Source organism: Zootoca vivipara, chromosome 6 (genome assembly GCF_963506605.1).
Source record: "Zootoca vivipara chromosome 6, rZooViv1.1, whole genome shotgun sequence".
Lineage (NCBI taxonomy): Eukaryota > Metazoa > Chordata > Lepidosauria > Squamata > Lacertidae > Zootoca > Zootoca vivipara.
In genome coordinates, this window is record NC_083281.1 from 21777238 (window position 1) to 21802046 (window position 24809).

Genomic DNA, 24809 nt, shown 5'->3' on the forward strand with positions numbered 1-24809 from the left:
AGTAATGTTTATCTTTCTTCCTGAAAAAATTGACTCATAAATTACGGATATCTTAGGGGCAGCTAAACCTAAGGACTTTGCCGCCATTTGTTATTTATATTTGTTATTTATATGACAAGTATACCATGACTGGCAAGTCCCAATGAAATATGGCTTTATCTGGTATTCATTTGTTTAATATCAGGACGGTTTTTGTTGCAATATCTGTTTCGCCAGAGTGGTGCATGCTCTAGTTATCTCTCGCTTAGACTACTGCAATGCACTCTATGTGGGACTACCTTTGAAGGTGACCCAGAAACTACAACTAATCCAGACTGGTGACAGGGAGCGGCCGCCGAGACCACATAATACCGGTCTTGAAAGACCTACATTGGCTCCCAGGACGTTTCCGAGCACAATTCAAAGTGTTGATGCTGACCTTTAAAGCCCTAAACGGCCTCGGTCCAGTATACCTGAAGGAGCGTCTCCACCCCCATTGTTCTGCCCAGACACTGAGGTCCAGTGCCGAGGGCCTTCTGGTGGTTCCCTCGCTGCGAGAAGCCATGTTACAGGGAACCAGGCAGAGGGCTTTCTCGGTAGCGGCACCCACCATGTGGACAGTGGAATGCCCTCTCACCGGATGTCAAAGAGAAAAACAGATTTTCAAGGTTGTTTTGCATTTTGTGGATTTGCAAGCGACCTCTTTTCATGGAAAGCAATGGATGAATGTAATAAAGAATATTAATCTGGGACCTGGGTGCCTGTCCCTTACCCTGCCGCCCCCAAATGATGAGAACTTGAACAGACTGGTATACTAAAGTCCTAGCTCTTGCCTTTCAACAAAAGAGCTTCACCTTTGTGAGAACTGGATCAATCTGGTACACATCCCGGAGAGTCCATATTTGGGCAGAGGTGGGATTAGGAAGCTACTTCATCCCTACCTTTGAAGGTGACCCAGAAACTACAATTCATCCAGAATGTGGCAGCTAGACTGGTGACTGGGAGCGGCCGCTGAGACCATATAACACCGGTCCTGAAAGACCTACATTGGCTCCCAGTACGTTTCTGAGCACAATTCAAAGTGTTGGTGCTGACCTTTAAATTCCTAAACCCCCTCGGCCCTGTATACCTGAAGGAGTGTCTCCACCCCCATCGTTCTGCCCGGACACTGAGGTCCAGCGCCGAGGGCCTTCTGGCAGTTCCCTCACTGCAAGAAGTGAGGTTACAGGGAACCAGGCAGAGGGCCTTCTCGGTAGTGGCGCCCGCTCTGTGGAACGCCCTCCTATCAGATGTCAAGGAAATAAACAACTATCTGACTTTTAGGAGACATCTGAAGGCAGCCCTGTTTAGGGAAGCTTTTAATGTTTAATATATTATTGTATTTTAATATTCTGTTGGAAGCCACCAAGAGTGGCTGGGGAAACCCAGCCAGATGGGTGGGGTATAAATAGATAAATAAATAAATATAATAAATTATTATTATTATTATTATTAATTTATTGTGTCCCCTCCTGGGCATATACTTTACGTGTCAATGGCTGTGAACCTAGGTGTGTGTTTTGATCTTGTATAGTTTTTGTTTTGTCCCTTGCTGTTATTTTGTTGTACTTTCTATCTCTTCCTGGACTGTTATTTTAATTTCAGGGTAAAGTATTGAATTTTTTTTTAAATGACATCTACGTTCTTGTATACTAGAGCAGTGGTACCCAAACTATGGTCCACAGACCACCAATCCTCCATGTGCTTCCGCCAGCTGGCACGGTCCATTGTACTGAATATTCATATTGACTTTTAATTATATTTCCATTGCTGCTTTTGTGCTTTCTGTTGTATTTTGCCACATAACAATATGAATACTAGAAAACTCAATTTTTAATACAATAAAATACAGTATATAAGAAAAAAGAAAGCACAGCACATTATTACAGCTACAGCAGGAAGAAATATCATTAACCCTTAGCAGTTTTCAAGTAGTCCAGGGAAGGGCAGGGGGAAGCTTGGGAACCCCTGGGCTAGAGGCAAGACACAGAGGCTGGACTCTTTTTGAAAGCTGAAATATGAAACACAGCACTTCTGGCAATCTATGCTAGCAACGATTTTAAAGGCCACACCCCAAAGAGACAAAATAGAAACCCTGATTTATCAGTTAAAAGGGAAACAGCAGAAGCTATATTCATGGCAGCTGCAAAACTAAATAATTAACAGCCTGCCCATTTTAATTTGTTTCCAATCTTCACCTGCTAAAATTCCTAAAAATACACCAGACAAGAGGACTACATCAGGGTTCCTTCCAACTCTACAAGTCTGTGATTATATGACAAAGTTAGCTCCATTAATTTCAATGGGACTATTCTATGTAAAGCTTAGTTTGACACAACCTATAGGGATTATACCCCTCACCGCCACCACGACTACACAGAGGAACTTCCCCTTGTACAACAGCCCATACAGATTGTTCCTTTACACCAGCAGTGGGAAGCCTTAGGCCTACAATGCCAACCTGTCTGGCCCACAAGACCATTTTGGCCAAGCCACACCCACCTGGTGTCAGGTGTAGGGCAGGAAAAGGCAGGGCTCTGCTGGAAAGGAGTTTTCAGGCATTGCTGTTCAGCTGAATTCTGGGCTTTGCAAACCCTGACCATCAGCCGACTGTCAAATCCTGCAAAGTGCCGGACAGGGCTTTGTGAACTTCGACAATCAGCTGGCTGTTGTGGCTTGCAGGATACAGTGCCTGGGGTTTTTGAGACTCAATGATCAGCTGATTGTTGCTACTTTTTGAATTGCGCCTTTGGCCTGCCTGGTTTTATTTCAAGCAGTGCAGAGAAAAATAGATCATCTGATGTCAGTGTGATGCCAGGTAATTGACAGGTGGGTGGCTCACAGGGGTTGGCTGCCAGATGAATCCACTTTTAAACACAGGTTGAATGGCTGTCTGTCAGAGATTCTTTAGCTGTGATTCCTGCATTGCAGGGGGTTGGACTAGATGACCCTTGGGGTCCCTTCCAATTCTACAAGTACATATAATTCTAGGGTTTAGGATGAAACTTGATCAGACTGTGTAATGTCCACATTTCACCAGCAGAGGGAACCCACCACTACTAAAACTGCATTCTGCACAATAGAAGACCCTGTCTATGGTTTAATCTCACTTTATTGCAACGAAAGCATATCATATATCAAAATGCTAAGGAAGATGAGCCCTATCACATACAAAAAAAGCATTCCAGAATCGTCTGCCAGGAAAATTGCCCACACCACTATTTATGGCTTTTTAAATATCTTTTCTCTCTCTTCCACGTGTGATTCAACAACTCTTGAAATAACAGAGAAAGATAAATGAATCCAACACCATCTGAAAAAGAAGACCTAAAATTTCAAACTGATACACAACACTTTGAATTTACATTCAATTCACGACACACTATGGCCAAAATAATTTGATTCTTTGTTATTAAACATGGGAGGTAGGAATCAACATTTGGGCACAAATGTATTTCCATAGAATGGTTTTAGATACAGTACTACTTTGTGTATGTGGCGGGGCTCACCTTCCTGCTGAAGTATATTTGAAGTACATTTCTGAGCCAGACTGACTAAATGTATAATTAACTGGGTAAAATAGCAGGGCGGCATTGGCCAAATGGGAATGGAAAGGGTTATTTAAAAAGGATTTTTAATTGTTTAATTTAAGTGCAAAAGTTTGGCCACTTTGGATGTGGACAATTGGAAGAAGACGAAGAAGAGGAGTAGGAGTAGTAGTTTGGATTTGATATCCCGCTTTATCACTACCCGAAGGAGTCTCAAAGCAACTAACATTCTCCTTTCCCTTCCTCCCCCACAACAAACACTCTGTGAGGTGAGTGGGGCTGAGAGACTTCAAAGAAGTGTGACTAGCTCAAGGTCACCCAGCAGCTGCATGTGGAAGAGCGGAGACATGAATCCGGTTCACCAGATTACGAGTCTACTGCTCTTAACCACTACACCACACTGGCTCTCCATTGGAAGAAGCCAATTGGGAAATGGATTACAGTCATACCTAGGGTTGAGTATGCTGCGTGTTGCGTACTTTCGGGATGCATACTCAGCAGACCTGGAAGTGATTACTTCCGGGTTCTGCTGAGCACGCATGCGCAAAAGCGTTCTATCAGCGCTTTCCACATGCGCTAAAGCACCGCTCGGATTAAGTAATTTTCGGGGTGCAAATGGCACCCCGGAACGGATTGGGTACTTAATCCGAGGTACCACTGCACAATTCAGAGAAGACTTTAGCAGCAGAAATCTATAGATGCAATTAATGTCCACTAACCTTACACCAATCCCACTATTTTTGCTTCTTACAGGATCTCTTGCCAAGATCCTTGGTATGTTTGTGTGAGAGAGTATATCCCAACCTCTATCTTTATGAATTTAGGGATGTGTGCTAAGTTCACTCCAGTTTCCATTTCCCCCTTTCCCCAGAGTCAACCTCCACAAAGAAGAGCTGTGTAACTTTTCATTAGTTAAGAAAGCTTTGAACTTTTTACTTTTCCGATCTCCAAACTGCGTTGTAACAGCATGACCTACTCAGAAAAGAAGTTGCATGATGATAGTTGGGTGGACTCTCTACTAGGCTAATTTGCTACTGTTGTAGATTCTCGTAAAAATGAAGCAATTAAATTATTATTATTTATTCCTGCTAAGGCTACTACACCACTGTGATGTCCCACTTGACCCCACTTGAGGGCACTGTCTCTCCGGCCATTGCGCCCCAGGCAATTGGTACAGCTAGGATGATAAAGATGTTGATGGAGTGTACAGCAGCTATGAAAAAGGTAAATTCCATGGCAGAGACCATTAGGGAAAGAGCTGGAAATAAAACGTCCAAGATCACGACACCACTGTCACATGACACCACTGCACTTGGAATGCCGTCCACGGTTCTGTGAACAACCACACTACACGAAGGTTTTAGGAAACGGGAACCAGAATGTTCAAGGGGGTGGAGCAACTCTCCTATGGGGAGAGATTGCAACATCTAAGACTTTCCGTTTACCCAAAAAAGGGTGCCTGGCAGAAGTGCTGAAATTATGCACGGTGGAGAAAGCCCCTAGCTAACAGAACCAGTGGTCAGGGATGATGGGAATTGTAGTCCCAAACATCTGAAGGGCCGGAGTTTGCCTATGCCTGGACTAGATGCTCCCCAGGGTCCCTTCCAATGGTACAATTCCATGATGTTATGGTTCCAAGCTTCCTTTTGACATCCACGCTTGATACCCGAGGTCCATGAATGTTCAGAACCCTGCATTTAGCTTTGCTGTTGATTGCAGTCTTGATTTTTGTTGCTGCAATTATTTAATATCATTCAAAAGATTGGCTTGAGGAGCCAACCAGGGTGAAAATGGTTCCCCTGCAAATATAGGAAGCTTGCCTTGTACAGAGTACGATCTACCTAGCTCCATATTGTCAACACTGGCTGGCAGCAGCCCTCTGAGAGAGAACCTGGGACCTTCTGCATGCTAGGCAGATGCTATTACCACTAAGCTATGATCCTACTGCTGAGCAGGGCAGAAAATAAATAGCATAGATTATTTTCACTAATGCATTCATTTTTATGCCCACTTTCCCATTATATGTGGGTTTTTGGGGGTAAACATTGGTTGGTTAGCGAGCTGCATCGCAAAATTCGGATAACAGCACTGTTCCAAAGGATGACTTTCTTTCATTTGAATTTGGAAGATTTGGCTTTAAATTTGAACTGAATCGAGTTCCCCCGCCCGCCATGAATACAATCGTAACCTAATAATTTAAGAAAAGCCGGCTGGATCAGGCCCATGGCCCATGTAATCCAGTATCCTCTTCTCACAGATTTACTCAGAAGTAACTCCCACAGTGTTCAATAGGCTGCGATAAGTATGCGCAGGATTGCAGCCCTCATTTACAAGCCTAATATGAGCCTGGGCCTTCATTTTCCTTTACAACAGCACCAGTTTTGGCAATATCACTGCTGAAATCAATGGGCTTTAGGTGTTTTTAGAATTGATCTGCTTCCAAGCAAAGATGGATAAATTTCTGCTGTCAGCACTTCCTGGTGAGCACCATGGGGAGGGTCTTCTCCCCCAGCTACCAATACTTCACCCACTTCCCATACATGGTTCTCCTCCTCCCCATTTTATCCGAACAACGACCCTGTGAGGTAGGTGAAGCTGAGAAACAATGACTGAATCCAAGGTCACCCAGAGAGCATGACTGAGTGAGGATTTGAACCCTGTTCTTCTCCCATATCCTAGCCCCAACACTCTAACCACTATTCCACACTGCCTTCATACTTAACCCCGCTGTTTTATCGACGGTATTATGAAATTGTATGGTCGTTTTTTGAGAGGTATTCTTGTTTCCTTTGCTGTGAGCCGCTTTGGGCATGGTTCTTTCCTTGGAAAGGCGGCGTACAAACGATGACGATGCAATCCTATAACATGTCTACTCAGTGAAACAAATCCCGTCGAGTCTAGTGGCTTTAGGATTGCGCTGCGCAGCCGATGTCCTGCTGAGCTGAACGGAGCTTGCTTTTCGATGCACGTGCTCAGGATCCTGATTGCGCGGTTTAGATGCTCCAGTGTTTAGTCTATAAAATTGATTGGGTAACACGGGGGGGGCTAGAGGTCTGTTTCGACTTTCTTATGCGGCCCCCCCCCCAGCCCGAGAAACGGGTGAGAATCGCGTTCGTACCCCTGCCTTGCAGCCTCCGACCCTTCACACGTGCATCCCCCCGACCCGCGTCCTCGTCTACCTGCAAGCTGCGCGCGCGGCATTCCAGCACAAAGCCGCCAGCCAGCGTCGGAAGAGGAGGAGGAGGTGCCGCCGAGAAACCCAGAAAGGGGAGGCGCAGCGGGAAGGAGGAGGAGGAGGAGGAGACCGGCGGGGAGGGATCCGGAAAGTTGCGAGCGACTTCCTGCTCCCCCCCCCACCGCCCCACATCCCCGGCCAGCCCCTCCCCGCAAGTCGCCCTCTGCAACAGGAAACCCCGCCAGGGCCTTGCGTCGGGAGGCAGCAGGAGCCAAACTCAAGTTCGATCCAGGTGAGGAGCTCCAAGGTGCGCGCGTGTGCACGGAGTCGATTCGGATCGAGGGGCGCGGGGGAGGGGGTCCGTTTCCGGTTCGAAGCGTTCTTAGTGGTCGAATGCTGCGCTTTGCTCGTTCCAAACAAAAAGATGTTAAGAGCTGGGAGTTTTTGCACCGTTCCAGCGCAAGCCCCTGTCCGTGCATGTTTACACTCGGGAGCAGGCGCCCAACTGGATTCAAACGGGGCTTAGTCCCGAGTAAGTGGGTTGCAGGCGGAATCGCGTCTCGCGTGGGAGCAGGCTCTCGTGTTCGTGGCCAGACTCGTGAAAACGCCACCCTCGCGACGTGTTTTTTCCAGGGCTGTGCTCCTGGAAAATATGGAGGAGTCAGTCAATAAGCGGGCGAAGCGGAGTGATCCGAGTTAGGTGCCGAGTATATTTCCCTCCCATCACTGGGTAACCTTAGAGCCCATTCCCTTAAATCGGCGCTGGAGGGGACGTGGATTCCTGGAGTTTCGCTATCTTTTCTTTTGGAGGTAACTGTATTCTGCACATGCTCCTGGTAACTCTTGGCTGCGGTTATTCCAGGATTGAGCCTTGACTTTGACCACAGGATGTGTGGCAGCCCTCAAACTATTCCGTGGCAGAAAGAGGCTGGGGGAGCGAAGGCAAAGGGTTGGAACTAGAACTCAAATTAATTGAATTGAAACTGAAACTGAAAAGAGGTTAAGAGCGTTGGACCAGGGTTCAAATCCCTGGCTGGGTGACCTTTGGGCCTGTCACTGCCTCACAGCCTAACCTATCTTGCAGGGTTGTTGTGAAGATTAAATGAGGAAGAGTGGGGGAACCACATATTTCAGCTTCTCAGATAAGACATGGGGATATAAAAGGAAAAATACACAGGTTCAAGAGAGGAAGGGAAATTGCTTAGGATGGAAGCTGGACGCACTGAAAGTTTGTACTGTATTATGTTAGCAGGGAGGGAGGGAGGCTGATGTTCAAATGATTTTGTCCCTAAAAAGGAATATCCAAAAGGATGGATTTTAGGTTTTAGAGAGATGGAAACTGGGATTGGAGAGCAAGGCCTGTTAGTAGGATGTGTTTATGGGGTGGCATTGATACGGCTTTTCAGAATTAGAAACATGGTTTTGTGTTTCAGGCTAAAAGGCCCTCACACAGCCTCCTTCACCAACCTGGCACCCTCCCTCCAGATGTAGGACTACAACTCCCATCATCCCCAAGGGCACCAGGTTGACGACGGTGCAAGGCTTCCCTGGCACCGTCCTCCCCTCTTTTTCAGGCTAGTTTTACAGCAGGTGTCTTCGCCCTTTCCAGACCCAGGACCTACCTTTTACCTAAACACACATTTTGGGGCCTATTTATTCATAGCATCATAGAGTCTGAAGGGACCAAGGCTGATGGGATTTGTAGTCTGACGACTTCTGGAAGACTATAGGTTTCCCATCCTTGCTCTGCGACCCATGGAGGCTGTGTTTAGAAGGGGTGGTTTGTTTCATAGATGGGATTTTTAAGGACATCTTTACCCTGTCCTTTGAAACCTGAGAGGTGTGTTTTCAGGGCCCAGCCTATTCCTGTGCCTGTTTTAATTGTTTTTAATTTTCGGTGTCAAATTGTTGTTACCCGCCCTGGCACCCGCTGGTGAAGGAAGGGCAATGAATTTCATAATAATAGGTGAGCTATTAGTGTTGCTTTTGATGTAGGTGTAGAAACTTCTTTTTTTTGTGGGTTGGGAAAGATCGTTTGTTTTCTAAAAATAGGGAATGCTTTGTGTAATGGGAGTGTGTGCCATTTGAGCATTTTGCAGGAAAAGGGCTACGCTGTTTTTTGTGCATTTAAAAAGAAAACTCTCTGCGTGTTTACAACCACCATTAAAGGAAAGTCCACAGTCCATTGTTGGAGCAAGTGCTTTCCATGCCAGTAGGGACCGGCAGCAGGGACTGATGGGAGTTGTAGTCCAAGATATCTGAAGAGCACCAGTTTGGCTAAGGCTAGTGTGGGCAACATTGAGTTCAGACCAAAAAGCAGCATGGCCTAGCACCCGCACAGCTATTCCATCTGTTCTTATAAGAAACACACATATCTGGGGTAAGTCTTTTTTAAATCTATTCCCAATGCAGTCCATTTCCGGTGACCTAGAACTGGAATTAAGGAGGTAAATAAGAATAAAATCAAGACCCCCCCCTGAAGCGATAGTGTTTGAAATATGGGAAATATTTCCCTGCAGCTGAATTCCTAACAAGCTGCATACCCCTTTTTTTTTTTGCATTCAGCGACACAACAGCCAGCTTTACCTGGAACTGGGAACTGGTTGCCTACCCTCTATAGAGACATGTTGTTCCCTCCTCCCCTTGCCACCTCTAGCCTCTCATCACTCCAGCTGCCCTTGGACCGCAGCTTTTGCATGCCAGACATTTTTTTGCTAGCCAGGGAGGCATCTTGAGCCTGCGAGGTCAGTTCCAGAGCACATGCCAGGAGCCTGGTGGTTTGCGGGGGTGGGGAGGTTAGGCTGCCGAAAGTCCTCTGCCCCATCTTTTTCCTCCCCCCTCCTACATCACCCTACCAGTTAAAGGATCCCTTCATTTCATTTTGCTTCGTAAAGGACCCCTCAGTGTGTTTTCCGTGCTGTATGCTTGGCATGGAATGAATATCTCTGCAGCCAATAGTGTGAATCTGTTTCCCCCCACATATGTACAACTAGTTCCCCATGGGTTGGTTCATGTGTTGCTGCTGGCGACTGGTCGTGGGGGCAGCAAACTCTGCCTGGCTTGAAAGAGCGGGCCCCAAAATTATTATTAGGACAACTCGTCACTGTCTACTACTGAAACGTATCTCAAAAGGATGCTGTTGTGTGTGTGCACCAGGAGGAAGGGGTTGCATTTTTGAAAGGATCCACCTGTCTTTGTGAGTGGAAGGTGGGGGTTTAGTGTGTTTTGTGCACTAGCATCGCACCCCCACTTTCATCCCCACCCTCCATTTCAGATGTTGAAAGACCCCCCCCCCCCGCTCACAGAGCTACAATTCCCAGACTTCCCTGGGAAGAGGGATTGATTGCTAACCCGCTCTGGATATTGTAGCTCTTGTGTGAAGGACAAGGTGTTTCTGTGGACCCCTTCACAAACTGCACTTCCCAGAATGCCGCTTTAAATGAGCACTGGAGTTTGCAGTGTCGCCTGCGTGCGGCGCCGCTCCCTGCCCCAAGGAGCTTCCAGTTTAATTTCTGACAGTTGAAGCAGACAGCCGAGGGAAATGAGAGGGAGGACAAAGGAACAAGTTCAACTGACGGCTAATGACAAGCCCATGTGGTTGCAGCAGGAAATCGCTTTGCCTGCGCTGGCTCGTGGCTTGCTCTCAACAGTGGCATGCTAGTTCATGTTCAGTCTATGCACAGAGTGCCATGTGTGGCACAAAGCAGCAAATGTTGCGTGTTTAGGTTTTTTTTGTGGGCTCGCTGTAGTGGGCCCCAAAACCAAATCTCTGGCTCTGGGGGCACCCCACAGGCTGAAACAATTGGAAAACAACAGAGGTGGCTTTGCATGTGTCTGACATGTGCTCAGAGGGCCACAGGAAGTGACCCCAGTGTTGTGACTCTCATTGTTTATTGGACTGTTTTTGTGTGGTTCCCCCCCCCCCTGTCTCGCTCCACTCTTTTTCAGACAGAAACCAGAGCTGCTTAGAACAATAAAGCCAAAGCTGTACCAAAACAATGTAGAAAATACGAATGGAAAATGGGACTGTATAAGCAGGCCTGATTTTGCCAACCTGGTGCCTTTGAGATGGTTGGGAGTCCTGGTTGGGGAAGGCTGAACCAGACAGAACAACAGAAAGAAGGCTCATGTAGGGAAGCAAAGCTGTGACAAAGACCTCTTGGGGAGGGGGAAACAGAACTGCTGTTTGAATAGGAACCAGTGTTAGAAACCCAGATATATTACCGGTAGCTAGGTGCCAAATAGCTCCTTAAACCAGGGCTACAGTCACCAAAACAACTTTTCAATACAACTTTTTGGTTCCTGAAATTTGCTCTGATTGTGCAGATAAAATGTAACAGATAGAATTCTACAGGATGTGTTGCTAGTGTATGAAAACAGGCCGGATCCAAGAATCTCCAGGCATGCACTTCCAGATGGTGGAGACTTCAGGTGCCACCCTGGCACTTGGCTAATTTCGAATGGTGAGAGGAACATAGGGAGCTGTCTTCTACTGCAGTGTTTCTCAACCTTTTTTGGGCCACGGCACACTTGTTCCGTGAAGAAAATCACGAGGCACACGACCATTTAAAAAGTTTAAAAATTTAACTCTGTGCTGCCCTATATTGACTATAATTATGACTGTAAGAAACACTTGCCAATTGCTGTGTTGGTTGCAATCTCCTGTAATAAGGCTTCACAAGCCGTCCGGCGGGTTAGGGTTGTGTATTGGCGGCCGCCAGGCACGTGACAATGCAAATCGCCCTTCTCGTCGCCGCATGTCACGGCACACCAGCCAGCGTCTCAGCGGAACAGTGGTTGAGAAACGCTGTTCTACTGAGTCATACCATTGGTCCATCTAGTTCAAATTTAATAAAAAATAATTGTGTACACCGGCTGGCTGCGGTTCTTCATCATTACAGGCAGGGAATCTCTCCCTGCTGGAGATGGATTGAACTTGGGAACTTCTGTATGCGGTGGGGCACCAGATGTTGCTGAACTACAACTTCCATCACCTCTGACTATTGGCCGTGTCTGCTGAGAATGATGGGAGTTGTAGTTTCAGCAGCATCTGGAGGCTCAGAGACTCTCCATCCCTGCTCTAACCCACCGAACTACCAGCTTCCCTCAACCCATCTAAAAACATTTAGTGTTGGTGTTGAACAGGCCTTGCTAAGGAGTCTGTTTTATGGTGTTAGCTCTGCAACCAAGAAGCCCCCACTTCTCGCAGATGTCCATATCCGGAACAGAGCTTCAGAAATTAAGCTGTGTGGGGTGTGGGGGGGGGGTGAGAGAGAGAGAGAACTCAGAAGGGAAACCTTAAACCAGTATAAGAATACGTACGAATATGTAAGAAGACCCACTTTTCTCCCAAATGCTGCTATGGTTCTCGCCATAGTCAACCAGGTGTCTTCACACAGTGCATACTGGTAGTTAAACTTGAAATTTGCTCCCGGAAGATGTAGTGAAGGCCACCCAGTTATGTCCCCAGCAGATTCCTGTGGTCTGTCGGAGGGTTTCTCATGTGGGTCTTTTAGTGTGTGGCTGACCCTGTTCTGTGTGAAATAGCATTTATGTTGAGAGATAACGGGGACCCACTATCTGTATTTTTGGGAAACAATTGGAGTTATTTTTGTTTTCCGACAGGTTTTCTCAGCTGGATAAATGGGCCTTGATCACGAGTGTCCACTTCTTAGGGTTTTAGTCATCTTCTAAATGTATTTGGTGTTTGTTTTAAATAAACCTGTTTCTTATATGTAAATCGCATTGAGACAGTGTTTTAGAAGGCAATTCATAGATTGATGGTGATAGAATGATTAGTAACTTAGATTGCTGTAGAAGAAGATTGTGTGTGGGATTCCAGAAATGGTACAAAAGCCTATGCCGATTTGCACATCTTTGAAAATATCAGAGCAAAATGCATTGTGGGTTTTTGTGGGTTTTTTTTGGTGAGGTGGAGACGACAACATGGTACAGCACTAATGTTAACACGAAGGCAACACAGATCAAGACGTGCTTTGCAGAACACAAAATTTGTACACAGGAATTTCCACCACCCCCTCCCCTTTAGTGTGCAAAATATTCTGATGAGATCTTCTGCCTTCTCTTCCTTCTCCCCCTTGCCTCTGCTAAACAGCTGGAAGAGGAATCTCAGGGGGATGCCAAGGGGGCAGGATATCACAGCAGGAGGAGTGACTGTTCCAGCAATTCTCAGAAGACTGAGGAAGCCTGTGAGGAAGGTTGTGTCTAGGGACTGTGGGGACATCAGCAGAGCCTGGAACTGGGAACCAGATCCATGCTGCAATTGAGGGGAGGTGGGGTTTGAGAGAGAGGTGTGTGGGCTGGTATAACCAGGAGAGTGGAGCTGAGGCTACTAAAACAATTGGGGAATCTTTGTGCAATGCAAATTTGACATAGGCAAGTCATTTAAGCCAGCCTTTCCGTGGACTTCCAGCTGTTGCTGGACTCTGTTCCCCATCAGCCCCAGCTAGCATGGCCAATGAGCAGGGGGTGATAGGAGTGGTAGTCAGATAAGGCCACTGGCACCCCAGTTCTGGCCTGCGGGATTCACCGCCAAAAAGCCACCATACAGTGGTACCTCTACTTACGAATAACTCTACTTATGAATGTTTCTACTTACGAACGGAGCTCCGTCCGCCATCTTGGATGCGGTTTAGATAGGATTTTTTCTACTTACGAATTTTTAGATAGGGTTGCTTTGACTTACGAATTTTTTCTCCCAATGCATTCCTATGGGATTCGACTTACAATTTTTTTCGACTTGCAAATGTGCGTTCGGAACGCATTAAATTCGTAAGTAGAGGTACCACTGTACATAACTTTGGAAAACACACAAGATACCAACTGAATTCAAGGAGGACGAATCTGTGAAAGGCAATGAGGTAACCTTCATATTCAAAGGCAGCAAATCCACACCATTCGTGTAAAGTGCTTTGATACCACTTCAAACAACCATGGCTTCCTCCCAAAGAATTCTGGGAGCTGTTGTTTGTTAAGGCTGCCGAGAATCATTTAGGATGCCCCCCCATTCCTCTTACAGACCCCCAATTCTCAAATTTTCCCATTAAGAGGGTTTTATTGTTACACCATGCCAGGAACTCTCTCAGAGAAATGGGGGGGGGGGTTTCCTCCTAACAGCTCTCAGCACCTTTAACAAAGTGCAGCTCCCATAATTCTTTGGGCAGGAGCCATGGCTATTTAAAGGAGACCGCTGTTTCGTTCACAGAGCTACAACGTTCGCAACTGTTCACAGTCAATACCTCTTCACAGGAAGCTCTGGGAACTGTAGCTCCATGCAGGGGATAATGGACCTCCTAGCAACTCTCAGCACCTTGGGAGCTCCCAGAGTTCTTTGCGGGGAAGCCATGACCGTTTAAAGTGGCATTGAGTGGTGCTTAAAATACATGGTGTGAATTTTGCCTAGCTCTGAATATCGGGCGTCGGAGGCAAATAAGAGCATCTACATGGCATGTCGAAGGCCCTGAGTTTGACACCTGGTGTCTCCAGATAGGACTGGGAATGCCCCTGTGTCTGCAACTTCGTACAGTGTCTGTCGGCGTGGGCAATACTGAAATAGATGGGCCAGTGGTTTCACTTGGGCGCGAGGCGGCTTCCTGTGTTCCTACTTCAACACTTCCTGTTGGAAGCAGAAAGCTGCGCTAGATAACCCAGCGGTGCTCTTTTCGCGCTGTTGCATTGCCTCCATAACCCATGAGACTTGCTCCCCTCCCCGCCCTATAGGTGACACAACTGCCTCCCCCTGCCACCCCCCCCCGGCCCGTTGAGATAGCAGATCTCTCTTTTTCTCTGCACTTGCAGGAGTGTGAGGTGGCTGTTCTTATATCACTTCCTCTTGCAGGAAATCAGCTCTCTCTGTAAATACGCCAGGCCGCTCCTTTTGTTATTGTGCCCGGCTGCAGCAGTTGCGCCTTCTCCTTCAGGCCCGGAGGAAAGGGGGAGTCCCTGAGGGGCACAGGTGTCCTGGTGCGTGCGGGTCTTCACCCCCAACTCTGTTGTTGCTCAAGAAACACAGGCAAGGACGATGGTCTGACTCACTTCCTGCCTGGAATTTTTTGCCCGCCTGGCTGCAGGTAGCAACTGTCGTGAGGGCAGATGGGGAATGGGGGTGTGTAAAGGGGCTAGAAACTTTTTGTGCCGCTCCCATATCCTTAAAAGCACCTCGCAGACAGGTCCTCCATCTGCAGCCTCGGAGTCCATCTTGTTTAGTGGTTTTTTTGCTCCTGCCATTTTTGCCTCATCCCTCTTTCGTCCTCAGTGCAGCTGATTCAGCCTTTATTTTTGCAAAATGCATGTGCAAAGTGTTTCTTTCTCGTTCTCGCAGTGAGTCAGAAAAGTGGACCAGGCGAAGGCCTGGCTTGACACTTCTCTGGGACGCATAATAAACTTTGTGGCTGAGCAAAGGAAGTGGGTTTTTCACATTGCACACCCAGCAGTGTCTTGAGTGCTGTGCCACACTGTGTGAAGCGCATGTGTTCTCTTGATGGTTCTGTGGTTTCTCTCACATAATTAATTTGTTTAATGGCTTGTTTTATTTAAGGCAGGGTGTTGCTTTGCTTGTTTCTTTGCAGTATTTCTATACCGGCTTTCAGACAGACCTCGCAAAGCAGTTTACATAAGATTATTACGACAATAAGAATTGATTTAAAAAAGAAAATATACAATAGAATATAAAAGGCAACTTGTTTGCTTAAGGGAATAAATAAATGAACCCTGTGGCAGTTTGAGGAGAGGGGACATTATGGAAGTTAGATGGTGACTAATCCTCAAGCTTGCTTCCTTCCCAAAATCGTGGTCTTTGAGGTTCATTCAGCTGGTCCGTGGCATGTCCATGTTAAATATCCACCTAGATTTTTAATTGTATTTGTATGGCTTCCGTTGTTTCTCATATTGTATTCTGTTGAATTATGGTTCGAACTCCGAAGAATTGAGCTTGCAGTACAATAAAATACAACATAAGAAATGAAAGAAGCAATAAAAATGAAGTTTTAAAATCGTACAGCATCTAGCACAGTACATTGCAATTGCTACAACAGGCAGAATAATCATTTAAGTGGTCCACCAAGACCCTCTAAAATTTTCAAAATTTCCTATCTTAATTTAAGGAAGGGTTTCCCAAACGTGGGTTTCCAGCTGTTTTCAGACTACACCTCAAGCTTGCAGGACCCAGTGGTCAGGGATGATGGGAATTGTAGTCCAAAAACAGCTGAAGACCCAAGTTTGAGAAACCCTGATTTAAGGTATTTACTGCACCATGCCACTGAAATAGGCTCTCAGTTTCTATGGTGTGAGGCCACTTCTGTATGAGTCTCTCTCCTGTGTGTGTGTGTGTGTGTGTTTGTGTTTCTGCTGCCCTAGGGGGCATAGAACTATAGCATTGCAGATTTGGAAAGGGACCACGAGGATCATCTATCTCAGGCTTCCTCAAACTTGGCCCTCCAGATGTTTTTGGCCTACAGCTCCCATCATCCCTAGCTAGCAGGATAAATGATCAGGGATGTTGGGAATTGTAGCCTAAAAACATCTGGAGGGCTGAGTTTGAGGAAGCCTGATCTATCTAGTCCAGGGTTTCCCAAACTTGGGCCGCCAGCTATTGTTGGACTACAACTCCCATCATCCCTAGCTAGCAGGATCATCAGGGATGATGGGAACTGTAGTCTAAAACAAACAAACAAACAGCTGTAGACCCAAGTTCGGCAAACCCTGATCTAGTCCATTTAGGTGCCGAAGCTGACTTCTAAATTGCAAGTTGTACATTTCCCTATTAGGGGAACTACCCAGAGTGCTAACTACCCAGTGGGCAATTATTTTTACCCTTCCTTTGTGCCACCAATAGGGGACATCAGGGTAGTAATCACTTATTAGGATTTTTTTAATCTGTTCTGCAGAAAGAAGACAAATAATGCCTATGGGAAAATAGATAGGCAATGGCCTAGAGATGGGTATCTGGGGCTAAACCTCAATAATCCGTCTGGGAAACCTCAATAATCAGGTGATTCTGTCCCCCCCACCCCACCCTGGGACAGTGTGTGTTTGTGTGAGATGGCAATCCAGGCCCAGCACTTTGAAGAGTTTTGCAATGTGCTGTTTTGATTCTGACCCATATTTTTCTCCAAACCGAGCTCCTCCCTGGCCACTACTGCCAGCCTTTTGGAAAGGTGCCCTCTATGAGTCAGGCTGTCTGTGGGGTGTGGAGTTTTCCTCCTGCTTCACTCTGTTTCTCTGAGGCCTCTTTGTAGGTGACAGAGGCGGCATTCATGCAGCAGTCACCTCCACCTAGTGCAGGAATTTCTGAGTAATTGGGGGGGGGGGAGAGAAAGAGAGGTGGGGTGGCCTTGGTAGCTTGAATACCTCTCTGTGTATGAAGCCCCCCCCCCTGCTCCAACTTGCTTTCCATTCCATCTCTCCCCTCCCCCACATCTCCCATATTCTTCCTTGAGGACGGGTGTGTATTTTTCCTGAAAAACCGAATCCTTGCAAAGTTGGGTTTTATTTAAAGAGAGCAATCATTTAGCGGAAATCCATGCCATGTGTTTTTTTAAGCTCGTTCAGTGCACGTGACTCTCCCCCCCAAAAAGAATCATTGGAACTGTAGTTTGGCACCCCCAGCCCCACAGAGCTACGATCCCCCAGCGCCCTTAACAAACTACATGATTCCCATGATTGCCATGCGGTTTGAAAGTGCGTTGGATGTGGGTCTGCCCCTAGAGGAGGGATGGGGAATGTGTTGTAAACCAAACTCCCAATCTATGTGCTTCTCCTCCACTGCCCAGTTTGTGAATTTTTCGTTTTTCTGTACCCCCCCCCCCAAAAAAGGTAGATGCTGACCCTGAACACTTGGACCCCTTGACTCAGCTGCTGGGGACCTTATCCCCACCCGCCCCCACAGGGGCAGAATGGAGTTGGAGGAAGGATACAATGGGGTGAGTAACTGGGATGGGGAGGGGAGGGGAAAGAGATGGGGTTTTGTATAGTGAGGGGTAGGGCAGACAAAGTTCTAACCTGCCCACCCCCCAGAAAAACAGGGTTTCCCAAATTTAGGTCTCCAGCTGTTGTTGGACTACAATTCCCATCATCCCTAGCTAGCAGGACCAGTGGTCAGGGATGATGGGAGCTGTAGTCCAAAAACTGCTGGAAACCAGAGTTTGTGGAACCCTACCACAGAGCAAAGATAGGGAGCCGGTGGCGCTCCAGACATTGTTGGACTCCAGCTCCCATCATCCCCAGCCAGCAGGGCCAATTGCCAGGGCTGATGGGAGTTGAAGACTGGCAACCTCTGGAGGGCTCCCTTCTCCATTTTAGAAAGGGCAGTGTGTTTTTATAAATCAGATGCGCTGATTGGCAGCTGGCGTTGGTGGTTTCTACGCAAAACACTCTTGTTATATGAAGGGTTTAGTGGGCGGAGAGAAAGGTCTGTTTTGAGAGTGCATGAAGTTTCCAGGGTGCTCAGTTGGGACCTCAAGCTATGGGTGATCCAAGGCGGGGCTGCCACTGAGATGGTCTCGCGTCTTCCTTACTAGAACCCGGCACTGGGTGCCCGGAGTGGGTCAGCCATGGCGATCATCGGAGCAGAAGACGAGGACTTCGAAAACGACATCGAGCCAGTAAGGGGGAGTTTTGGGAGAGGCCAGAGTTCTAATGGCGCGGGAGGAAGGGCACAGCAGCACCATAGCTCAGGGGCAGAGCACCTGCCTGGCATGCAGAACGTTGAATCAGGGCTGGGAGAACCCCTTCCCTGAGTCCCTGCTGCCGGTCTGTGTTGATCAGATGGCCTATAAAAGTTGCTGAACTACAGTTCCCATCATCCCTGCCAATTGGCCATGCTTGCTGGAGCTGACGGGAGGTCATAGTTCAGCAAGATCAGGAGGGCCGAGGGTTCCCCACGCCTGGGGTAGACAGTACTGAACTGGGTGGGCTCAGTAGAAGGAAACTTGTCATGAACAAACACCGAGTGTGAGCTGGAAGGAACTGTGTTGAAAGGAGGCAGCGAGGAGAGGGAGCTCCCTGGGGTGTTAAGGAGGGTGGGGTGGAGAAGGTAGAGTGGGGGAAATCCTGATTTAACAACACACACACTCTTTCGTTCTTCCCCTCAGTTCCAGAACCCAGATGCACAAAGCAGCATGTTCCAGAGCCTGGACCTCTTAACACGGCATCCGGCCTACTTGATGGTTTTCCTGCAGCATGTGGTACTTCAGTTCGACTCCAGCCCTGTGGTAAGCCTTGCTTTGCTTTTTGTCGTTGTTGATTTATTAATCTCCTTCTAAACCACCCTCTCGAGGCGATTTACACGTAAGGTGATTTTCGAAAGTTAAAAACAACAGATGCATTTAAAACAAGGCTTAAGACCCTAACAAGTGGACACGCATTTAAAGACTCATTCATTCATGAGGACTAGCTTCCTACCACGCTTGGCTGTGGTGCAATTAGTTGGGTCGGCACATGCGGGTAGATCTCCCTGCAGGTTTCCCGAAGCTCATGCAAGGGACAAGCGTGAGTGTATTTTCTTGGACCAAATAATTTGCACCAATTGTCAGCTTCAATAGTTAACTTCCCACTTAACAATACTTTTGACATGCTTTAATGCAGGCAATTATTTGCACTGATCTGTCCAGGGCACGGTCAGTTGGGATGGCAAGATTGACAAACGGAATAAGAGATCAAGATGAATTTTTTTAAAAAAAAAGAAGAAGAAGAAGAAGAAGAAGACTGGAAATGTTTTGTGGATTATTTGGAAAATTATTGTAAACCTATTAAAAAGTTAACAGTAGCAGAGTAAATTCAGCGGTAACAATTGTTGAGATATAAAAATGAGAAAATGAAAAGAGAGGGATTAATTAGAATATGTAGTGGAAAAGAAAATGATGAAGCGAACCATGGAAAGGGTAGTGGGAAGTCTAAACGAAATATGTTTTTGGTATTTGGATTCTTATCTATTGTTTTAGTTGTAAAATGAAAATGATAAAAAAAACATGGTACAGGTTTTGCCGGGCTGCACCAGTTTTGCCAACAGGTGATGGAATTGCATGTTAAATGCAACCTAAAATAAACATATACAAAACCAGCCTGCTGGGGAGAAAAGGCTCTAGCCCAGATTTCAGTGTTGCTTATACCTGTTTTGTGGCATAGTTCTCAGTGTGTGAGAGGTTCCTGGCAGAAGCTCAGGACCCTGTTGCTATTCTTGATTTCGTCCTTGTATTGTCAGCTGTTGTTTTCCCCCAGCAAGTTTCTAGTCCCTTTTATTAATTGAAATATAAGGAAAAACCTGGGGGCAGGTAGGTATTCTTAGCTCATTGCTCAGTAAGAAGCAAACCTTCGCCGGTCACCCATTGCCCCGGGCCCTGCAGGCAAGGGCACTGAGTTTATTTACGAAGCACTCAAGAATATATTTTTTAAAGTGCTGTACAAACAGTAGGATAGACCTGCGCCCAGGGGCTTGCAGTCTTATAGACACAATAGCAAAAGGAGGAGGTGTGGGTAGGGTAGGGAAGGGAAAAGCACATTCGGATACCAACCGTGTTTTCATTTATCGTTGGGCTGGATAAAGATCAGTAAGCAAGGCAGTCTCTGCCATAGGCTTGCAGTCTGATGGATATGACACAAAAGGAAAGCGGAATGAGGAGGGCATGGGAAAATAAGCAAATTAAGGCTCCAAGTCAGTGCAGGAAGCAGTTATGGATGGCATAGACCCAAATGGTGGTTGGTCCCAGCCAAGCCAGTGGAGGGCATCCAATGGTGTAACCTTGCCCTTTCATGCAGGCAGGCAGGATGATTGACAGTTAGTGGAAGCAATGATAACCTGCCTTCATTTCCCTGTTTTGCATGTACAGACCAATGCAGAGGGGAGCAGGGAAGGGGCTTTCTGAACTTCCCTTCCTTCTCTCATTTAATGTTGCATTGATTAGGCCTGGAGTCTTGTTTTGGCTGTTGATTTTATTTCATTTTGCATTTCTGTGCCACTTTCCTTCCGAATGAATTCCAAAGTGACTTACAAACCATAAATAGCAATGGCATAATAGAGCATCACAAGCACAGCATAATTCATATAATTAACAAATCATCAGAAAAACAATTGCAGTCTGTAAAACACTGTTAACAAACCAGCAACTAAGAAATAAGCTAATGCTCGCAATTACGGCGTAAGTCATATTATATGATTACCAAATCAATGGGGCATTTATAATCTATAGAACGATATTAAACAAGACAGCAACTAAAAATAAGCTAAACACTATTAAGTTCACACACATACACACTTCTCTCGATGACTCATAATCTTTCGCTCTGTTCAGTTAATTAAAACACACATACACATCCATCATCTGGGAATTTGGGGGCTGTCGCCATCTTGAATTGGCTCAGGAGGGCCACATGAGAAGGAACCTGGCCCCTCCTTTCCTCGGCTGGCTGCCAGGTGCTTCTTTCCTAACTGCCTTCCTTTCTTTCAGCTCTGTTACCTTCATGTGGACCTCATACTGAATCGCCTCGGGCCCAAGGAGGCGAAGAAGCAGTTTGTGGAATTCTGCCATATGTTCCTAGACAAAGCTGGGGTGAGCGAACTCTGTGGGAGAGCACTTCAGGATGACGATGGTGATATTTATGAATCTATACCCTACAGGTGGTGTTCTGATAATTTTACTCAGAGTAGACCTATGGAAATTACTGGACCTCACTTTGTCCCATTTATTAATTTCAAAGGGTCTCCTGAGTAAAACATACAGGCCGCATTCACACCATAGGTTTAAAGAGCTGTGATAAAAATAAAAAAGTTGTGGCTTTCCCCCCCCAAAGGATCCTGGGAGTTGTAGTCTGTTATGGGTGCCGAGAGTTGTCAGGAGACACCTCCTCAACCTTTATTCCCCTCAACAGAGCTACAGTTCCCAAAGTGGTTTAACGGTCAATCCCTCTTCAGCAGCTCTGGGAATTGTAGCTCTGTGAGGGGAAATATGGAGGAATTCCAGGGTCATTTTGGGGGAAGCCGTGTTTGAAGTGGTACCATAGTGTTTTAAATGTATGTTAACTTACCACCCTCTCTGTCCACAAAAGTACATGAGGCAGCATACATAAGATCAGGCATCCCCAAACTTCGGCCCTCCAGATGTTTTGGACTACAATTCCCATCTTCCCCGACCACTGGTCCTGTTAGCTAGGGATCATGGGAGTTGTGGGCCAAAACATCTGGAAGGCCGCAGTTTGGGGATGCCTGCATAAGATGGACACCATACAGAAGTACATTGCAGTAACAAACAGCAGTTGATAACAAACTAGCAGCAATTTTAAAAGCAGTAAATGTGATAGAAGGTGGAGAGCCTTGAGACATGCCCTTCCTCTCCTCCAGCACCACTTTCTCCTGCTGGCTTTAACCAGTGTTCTCTCATAACCAAGATTCGAAACCCAAGTTCTGAAGCTCCTGCAATTACTCCACTCCTACAACTCTAGCGGTTTAGTAACTGTTGGGTGATTCCCTCAAAGGCCCATTCAAGGGTTTGGGAAATCTCACATGCTGCCTCAATGATGTTGGGGATCCACTTTTACCACAATTCAGGTTCAGCCTGGTCCACAACCCATGGCAGAATAAAGGGGTGGTTGTGCTAATCATTATCCCTTTTCTTTCCGGCAGCTGCTGAGGGTTCCTGTTCCATCCTCCGTACAGTTTGAGCTGGGTAAGGCTCCAAAGTGAATGATGTGCTTGTTGTGTGTGAGTATGCAGTAGGGGAACAAAGCTTTCATCTCTTTTGCACCGAGGAATTTTGCAGAAAGAATCTGCTTTATGCAAAGTCAACCCTCTGGAGGTATTATTATAATTTTTTTTGCAAATTATTATTTTTTTGCATAATAATTTACATGCATTCAGAAACGCCATAGATCCTTTTATGAAAGTCCTTGCAGACTGTGTCGAGCGAAGCAAATACAGTTACGGGTCTTCTGCAGTTCTACGTGATTGCAGGAGAGCCATGGAATTTTGCTACTGGTAGCAAAGTCCAGCATCCTGAAACACTGGTATTTTTTGTTCTGCTGGCTAAAAGTCAAGTTAGTTGTCCTTGTGGATGTGCAAAGTGTTTGGCATTGCCTGATGGCAACTCTGGAGCAATAGGGGAAGCCAGGTGTGTGTGTGTGGGTTGGGGTGGGGTGGGGTTTTTTTTTACCATGTCTTACCAGGATTTTCATTGGAAAGGCATACCAGAAGGTGAGTGTCGGTGCTATCAATAGCTGAGGACTCTGCTCCCTGGCTGGCAAGAGCAGGAATAAAATTATGCAAGGTTTTTGTTTGTACGTGAAGCATTTTCATATTAAGTGCAAAGTATGTCGAAGAGCTGCAGGAGCCAGAGGGGAAGTTGTACAGAAGGCAGAAAGTTTTGCAAGTTGGTTGGAGGCACAGCGAGTGAGTTTCATCTGCAGGGATGGCCCCTCCTGGTCCAAAAACCGAAGAGGCTTTTTTGGCACAGTAGCTCCTAAAGCCTGTGGTCTGCTCCCCACCCCACCCTCCGCTCCTTGCAGTTAGTGGTATAATGCTTTAGAGCAGGCACCCCCAAACCTCGGCCCTCCAGATGTTTTGGACTACAATTCCCATCATCCCTGACCACTGGTCCTGTTAGCTAGGGATCATGGGAGTTGTAGGCCAAAACATCTGGAGGGCCGCAGTTTGGGGGTGCCTGCTTTAGAGTGTCGAACTGCGAGACCACGGTTCGAATCCCCCTACCCAGCCATAAAGCTCACTAGCTGACCTTGGGCCAGTCACTTGCTACTCAGCCCAGCCTCCCTTGCAGGGTTGTTGTGAAAAAAATGCAAGGCGGGGAGAACAATGCACCCTGCCTTGAGCTCCTTGGAAGGAAAGGCAGTATATAAACATAACAAACGCACGAAATACTTAGGGAAAAGGCTGTTTAGAGGAGCTGCGGGGCTGAATTGAAATCCCACTCTAGAGTTGGCGATACTGATTGCCACACAGCAGACGTGTGGCAAAATTATGTTTAAGCTCACGGCAAAGAGTTGTCTTAACACTTGTTGCTGCACTGCACGAAAACTTGTGACATAATGTATAACCGCGTTGGGTCTCCGGTGGTGGAGCAAGACTGCTTGCCTGGTTCCTGCTCCCTTTCCCGATATCGTCTCCCCCGCCCCTCCTTCTGAGCTGCAGCTCCTAAACTGTTCTCTTCCCCCCCCCCAGCCTCTGCGGCTTGCTCCCCCTCCTGGCTTTGTAGCTCGCAGCTGTCGGGGGAGCCCCACCCAGCTGGTGAAACTCTGTGAAAGACAGGAAGTTGGAGGGCTGGGGGGGGGGGGAGGCAGGGAGAGCTACTGCTCTCCCTCACTGCTCCGGCCAATTGATGAGCTCATCTGGAGCCACGGACTGGCCCTGCCCTTTTCTCCTGCCACACTGGGGGTTGCGTGGCGGGGGGGGGGGGGGGAGATTCTGAGTGCAGCCAGGCAACGGGTCCTGCGGCTTCATGGCACCATCTAGTGGGCGTTCCTGCCAACTGCAGCTGACTGCCACACACACTGGAGAGTGCCAGCTGTTCCCCACCCTCAGAAAGGAATTTCTGATATGGGAAATGTGCTGCGGTGCCACATTTGTTAGCAAAGCTACCATTTTCAGAGTTCCTTGTGACGAGGGATTGGTTGTTAATCCCTTCTGGAAACTCTAGCTTAGAGAAGGGGATGGTGGGAGGGTATCTCCTAACAACTCTCAGCGCCCTTAACAAGCTACAGCTCCTAGGATTCTTAGGGGGCGGGGGCGGGGAAGCCATGACTGTTTAAAGCAGGCATAGGCAAACTCGGCCCTCTAGATGTTTTGGGACTACAACTCCCATCATCCCTAGGTAGCAGGATCAGTGGTCAGGGATGATGGGAATTATAGTCTCAAAACATCTGGAGGGCCGAGTTTGCCTATGCCTGGCTTAAAGGGATGTTGTGGCTCCTTAAATGTGCTGCATGAATGTGGCCTTAGAAATGGCTGGAAAAAAAGGAATCATCATCATCACCAGAGATATTGTCTTTAATATCTATCTATCTATCTATCTATCTATCTATCTATCTATCTATCTATCTATCTTATC

General features: G+C 46.9%; 1 protein-coding gene across 12 annotated transcripts in view; it reads left to right on the plus strand.

Moving 5' to 3' along the window:
- The first annotated feature begins 6904 nt into the window (after positions 1-6904).
- Positions 6905-24809, plus strand: part of ARHGEF1 (Rho guanine nucleotide exchange factor 1) — a 51828-nt gene continuing 33923 nt past the window's right edge. For 9 of the 12 annotated variants that reach the window (XM_060275600.1, XM_060275607.1, XM_060275604.1 and 6 more), the window contains exons 1-6: positions 6905-7033; positions 17575-17681; positions 18279-18362; positions 18852-18971; positions 21204-21305; positions 22376-22418. In XM_060275600.1, the coding sequence (XP_060131583.1) occupies positions 17655-17681; positions 18279-18362; positions 18852-18971; positions 21204-21305; positions 22376-22418 (376 nt within the window). In that variant the 5' untranslated portion in view covers positions 6905-7033; positions 17575-17654. Of the gene's footprint in view, positions 7034-7092; positions 7274-14535; positions 16751-17574; positions 17682-18278; positions 18363-18851; positions 18972-21203; positions 21306-22375; positions 22419-24809 lie in introns of those variants that run through there. The other 3 variants (XM_060275601.1, XM_060275602.1, XM_060275603.1) reach the window with 3 other exon arrangements.